The 5,812-nt window shown below is 38.1% G+C and overlaps 1 protein-coding gene across 1 annotated transcript; it reads left to right on the top strand.

The window, feature by feature from the left end:
* Window positions 1–1,827: 1,827 nt before the first annotated feature.
* LOC128622521 (forkhead box protein J1-A-like) lies at window positions 1,828–5,246 on the top strand. The gene is made up of 2 exons (XM_053649108.1): window positions 1,828–2,424; window positions 3,145–5,246. The coding sequence occupies exons 1-2, from the start codon at window positions 1,870–1,872 to the stop codon at window positions 3,988–3,990; spliced, it is 1,401 nt and encodes a 466-aa protein (XP_053505083.1). The 5' UTR covers window positions 1,828–1,869; the 3' UTR covers window positions 3,991–5,246.
* The last annotated feature ends 566 nt before the right edge of the window (window positions 5,247–5,812 follow it).

Raw genomic sequence — 5,812 nt, forward strand, 5'->3', positions numbered from 1 at the left:
CAAAAGTGAGTGTGTTTCATTATTATTTCTTTTATTATTATTTGTTTGGCTTTAAACCAGCTAAGATCCTAAGCTAAGCTAAGGTAATTGGCTACTGCTGTAATGGCGCTGCTTCTGTTAGTGCACACGGGTGGCTACGGATCACGTGCACTCTACTGCCTTCACTCCCATTGGTTGTCGCTGCACCAAGTTGCTCCAAATTTGCATAAAGTTAAACTTTTCTCAACTTTCAAAGTTGCTGGACACACCCACATTTAGTTGCCAATGGTCGCTGTTGCTAATGTCACCGGAAGTTGCCAGCTCTCATTTAAAAAGAATGGTCTCCAGTCGCAGTATGTGTGAATGCACTCTAAGTCTACAATTACTGGTATTCATTCTTTCTTTCTTTCTATCTATCTGTCTATAATCTAGTCAACTCTACAAGTATTGGCAACCTATCTATCTGTCTTTCTTTCTTAAAACTGCACAGTACCTTCAAATTTCAAACTGATAACTATTTTAAACTTTCAGACTGGCTTTACCGATCAGTTTGTTGTGATGAACTTTACCTATCTTATTAAAAATTTAATTCTACTGTGGTATTTTACGCTGTCAATAATATGAAAGTTCTGTCTGATGCTCATTTTCTTTCACGTCTAGTCATTACAATTTTAGTAGCAATTCAGCTTAAATGAAAAATAAACAGAATTATATTATTATAACACACCCCAGACGTGTCAGTAAGATGCTTGTGAAGGAATGCACATATTACCAGAGATAAGAAGTAAAAAAGTAGAGGAAAAATAAATTGGCACTTGAACAACTGGTAAGCATGGCTGGAGAGTCGCGAGCCGCGTACGAGAAAAAGAGAAGGAAAAAATCTCATCTTATTTGCCTCCGCCCAGCCCACTATTTTGCCAGTCAGTTCGAATTCACTAGCGTGACAAGCGAACCTGTGTGTGAGGGAGTGATAAAACTAAGCTCTATAGCAACTTACGAGCCAATAGAAACACGCGAAGCTGTTTACAAGGGGGTGTAGCGTTGCTATAGTTGCTGGACAAGCCTCCTACAGCAGGTATTAAATGGACCCCCCCGGTTGACCCGCAACCCCCCTCCCCCCCGAGGCACGCAGGTTTCTCCGAGAGCAGCGCACGTATTTAGACCCCCTTGTACCGGAGACGCGGGAGCGAACCGCGCGCATCAACGCTAACCATTAAGTCTTTCTACTTTGGCCTCAACGTGACACGCCAGTCCTAATAAGGATTTAAACGACATATCAGGTGAGTTTCACCGAAGTGTTTTTTTTTTTGTTTTAAATTAAGTAGAATTTTATATATATATATATATATATATATATATATATATATATATATATATATATATATATATATATATATATATATATATATATATATATATATATATATATATTATAATATAATAATATAATATAATATAATATAAAATTCTACATCGTGTTTCAAATCATGTAACCAATTTTTTTTAATGCCTAGATAAGTGTGTTAGGTCAGTGTGGTGGATGGGAGTACTTGAGTTGTTGGAAGATTTTCCTTTTGGAAGACTTTCTCAGACAGCCTGCACAGCTAGCTGTGACTGTTCTGGGAAATTCTATGACCTTCAGTCAGCCGTGTAATTTAGGGGAGCTTGGAGTGGCTTGATCATAGCTGTCTCCATACCATTCTTATATAAAATTTTACAGAAATATTCTTAGAACCTCAGGCTTATACTTTTAACTGAGCTACTTTGATATGTTCCAGTTAATGTTTGCATCCTGCATAATTAAAACTGGCTGGGGACTAGATGTGCATGTGAGTGTTTTGTGTGCAGGTGTGTGTGTTGGAGAAGTGAATTGAAAGGTGACAGTGGGACATGCTGTCATTGAGCTGTATAGATTTGTGGCCCAAGGGCTCAGTGGGGCTGGAGGAAAAAGTAGCCAGTCCTGCTACAAAGGACCTAATCGAAAGCAGCGGTTTCAACAACAGCAGTACTGACAACCTGGATGACAGTCTGACCAGTCTGCAGTGGTTGCAAGAGTTCTCTATCCTTAGTGACAGTGGAAGGCAACAATTGATTTCTACTAGCCAACATCAGAGCAAACTCTTTGAGCAGCAGCTGGGTGGAGAAGCTCCTGCATCTCCTCTAGCAGGCGACCTTGCCTCCATAGGCATGCCACTGACCCCTGGTAAGCCCATAGCAACAGCAGTTCCTGCCCTGTGCACTCTGCCCAGCTTGGTTGCACATGGACACTGCCCAGATGAGGTTGACTACAAGACAAACCCTCACGTCAAGCCACCATACTCATATGCCACCCTAATTTGCATGGCTATGCAGGCAAGCAAGAAAAGCAAAATCACACTCTCCTGTATCTATAAATGGATCACTGACAACTTCTGCTACTTCCGCCATGCTGACCCCACCTGGCAGGTAAGTTAGGCTGTTCTCCTAGAGTTGATTATAGTGACCACTTTGTTTCCAATTTTAGTTGCCACTTCAAAAAGCTAAATGAAGCACATGTATCCAAAAACTTGACAGAACTAAATTTGAGCATACTACTATACTATACTACAGTGAGCGAGAAAGAGCAATTATAATAGCATCCATATCAGACCCTTTGGTCGGTGGATAGAAACAAACCTCTGCTGAGCACAATGACTCTTTCATACGATTTGAGGTCCCATACAAATAAAGTGGCATTGAAGAAAAGCATAGGTGATCTGTAGCCTGATTCTATATAAAAGGAAAGAAATTCAGTCAGTTTAGTCATCAGATGTACTAATTCAATTTGGGATTTTCTTGAGAAATAATAATAATAAAAAAAACACTTGTTGGTGAATGATTAATTATCCCTCTAGCTTTCTGAGGATTAGCCAGACATTTCCTCAGTTTTTAGCCACTCTAACCCAAAACATTAAGATATAATGTTTAACTAAGATCAAAGGGTCACTGCTTCATTCAAGTATAGCTTCTTTGTGGTAGTTTTTCAGTCTATGATGGTGTTGATTAAAATAGAGAATGAGCAGAGAACTTCCCAACAGTGTACGTTCTGCTTTGCTAACTATAATTAAGGAATAGCATGAATTTCACAAAGTGATTAATGAAAGTTGTTGTTGTGGTTTTGTCTTCTCTCCAAATAAATTATTTCAGAATTCCATCCGTCACAATCTCTCACTGAATAAATGCTTCATAAAAGTTCCAAGGCAGAAGGATGAGCCTGGAAAGGGTGGCTTCTGGAAGATTGATCCGGAATATGCTGAACGTCTTCTGACTGGGGCTTATAAGAAGCGAAGGATGCCTCCAGTACAGATTAACCCAGCTTTTAAAAATCAACTCAGAATGATCTCACAGCCAGTTACTACTGTGCCAACAGATGTCACGGGTTTTCTCCATGTTGATCCTGAGTCACAGCAGCTCTTAGAAGAATTTGAGGAAGTCACTGGACTTGACCAGAACTGGGACCCTCGCCTAGCAGAAACCACTTTATCTGATTGCTGGAGCGCAGTAAAAGGCCACAAAAGAAAACAGCCATATGGCCACCGGGCTGGAAGTGCCAAAGCTCTGTGCCGCTCAAGCTCCCCACTGCTGGCCATGGAGGAACCAAAGGTTCTGGGATCTCTTAAGGGTAATTTTGACTGGGATGCTCTGCTAAATTCAGCCCTAAATGGGGATTTGAGCCTGAATGAGTGTGGTCCTCTGAGCCCAATACCACAAGATCAGAACCTCATGGTACATGGCATTCATGTTAACTCCCTGGAGGCCTCTGTCAATACTACAGAAAGTAACATGCTAATAGAAACACAAAAGGACCGTGATGTAGACCTTGACAAAGAGACATTCTTAGCCACAGAATTTTTACAGAGTCCTTGGACAGAAGAAGAAGCGGGGAACCATCCTGATTTTCTTTCTATGTCTACTGTTAACATCAATCAACTCTTTGATCTGGGAGGCTCACTCAGCGATGATATTGACAGTAAAATTGAATCTCTTCTCTGAACAGTTCATCAGTATCTATTGAGACAGATAATGTCTAACCAATACCATTGAAATAGTATGAATGGAGAGAGCTGTTTTATCCCAAAGAGTATAAACTTTGGTTCCATAGCATTTCCATTTAAATTTTATTTTTATCAATTGCATTTTTTTTGTTTGTTTGTTTATTGGCAAGTGATTTATCTAAAAGCCACTGATCAAAAACTGCCACAACAGTGGGTTCTTCTAAAAGAACTAAAATCTAATTCTTCATGACTTCAGGACTGTGAAACCAGAACTGGACAACAATGAAATTACAGACAAAAACAGTGCATAAATGAATGGGAAAAATTTAATCTTCATTTTTTTTTTGTGTTTGTTTACAGTGTAGATGTTCATTTTAACTAATTGCAATGAAAATTAAGCAATAAATACTTATTTGTAGCATCTACAAATTACAAGAAGTTATAAAGGTAATCATTTATTGCAATTGAGGTACCTGCTTGGAAGGAACAAAATAAAATATGCAAATAAATATATACCACAGTGATAATACTGGACTCCTAGATATGCCTAGCTGTGCGGTTGCATATTCTGAAACTGTTTTCATTCACATTACAACAGAAAAGGTGGATGCAGTCTTTTCATGTCATATACTAACAATAAAATTGTACATTAACAATAATATGTATTAGAATGGCACGCTAAAATGTGATTAAGATAGGATAGTTTAATTACTTTATAATGTTTAAAATTGCCAGACCCCGCTGGTTATAATTAAACTTTTTTTTTTTTTTTTTTTACATCTTAAGAAAGTCTTTTGATTAAAAAAACGTTTCATTAATGAGTAATGAGTAATGAGTAATGCGTCTTTATTGGTCACATATGCATATGCACAGTAAAATTCTTTTCTTCGCATACCCCAGCATGTTATGAAGTTGGGGTCAGAGCACAGGGTCAGCCATGATACAGCGCCCCTGGAGCAGAGAGGGTTAAGGGCCTTGCTCAAAGGCCCAACAGTGGCAGCTTGGCAGTGCTGGGGCTTGAACCCCCCAACCTTCCATTCAGTAACCCAGAGCCTAAGCCACCACTGCCCCAATTATTATCTTGCTGTATAATTTGATTGTTATAATCACATGCTAATCAATATTTTCACTGGTAAATCTATTTAATCTTTTTATATTAGCTTATACCTTCAGATACAGTATAACATTATTACATTTATACATATTATTACATATTATTAAATCTCTACAATACAGTACATTACACAGCAATGAGTTGGTCAAATGTTATTTCCTGAATACTTTTTAATTCTTTATTTTTCAAAAATGTGAAATTCGGCTACATATGCTTATACCTAAAATGTTTAATGTGCCAAGTATAATAATTGGCAAAAAATTGTATGAGGTGTTATTTTGCTTCACAAATATGCCTTTTGGGTTAGAATGAAATTATAATGAAATATTTTTATTCTCCTTCATTGTATTATAATTAAATACCAATAGAACTTGACACTCTTATTGAGAATAAATATATGGGCTTTTGTTAAGAGTTTCAGTTAGTGTCATTTTGAAGGTGCGTCTTTCTGCTGGCTTAGAGTATGATGTGTGAGTGTTGTGTGCTCAGAAAAATTCTCACATTCCCTATAGTTCCAGGCCTTAATCCCTTTAGTGGAGCCATGGCGGGACTGATGGAGATGAGTATTCCACTCCCTCATATATCACTGGCTGAAAAGTGCATTTGCTACTTCCACAACTACCACCATGACTTGATTATTGAGTGAGCATGATTATCTTAATGGATCTACTTATGCATTCAATACCATTTAATACCTAATAAAATG

Source organism: Ictalurus furcatus, chromosome 2 (assembly GCF_023375685.1).
Source record: "Ictalurus furcatus strain D&B chromosome 2, Billie_1.0, whole genome shotgun sequence".
Lineage (NCBI taxonomy): Eukaryota > Metazoa > Chordata > Actinopteri > Siluriformes > Ictaluridae > Ictalurus > Ictalurus furcatus.

Excerpts from the sequence above, each read along its gene's own strand:
- LOC128622521 (XM_053649108.1), top strand. The coding sequence starts at position 1,870 with ATGCTGTCATTGAGCTGTATAGATTTGTGGCCCAAGGGCTCAGTGGGG. Across the intron at positions 2,425-3,144 it reads ATGCTGACCCCACCTGGCAG|AATTCCATCCGTCACAATCT; the intron begins GTAAGTTAGGCT and ends AAATTATTTCAG.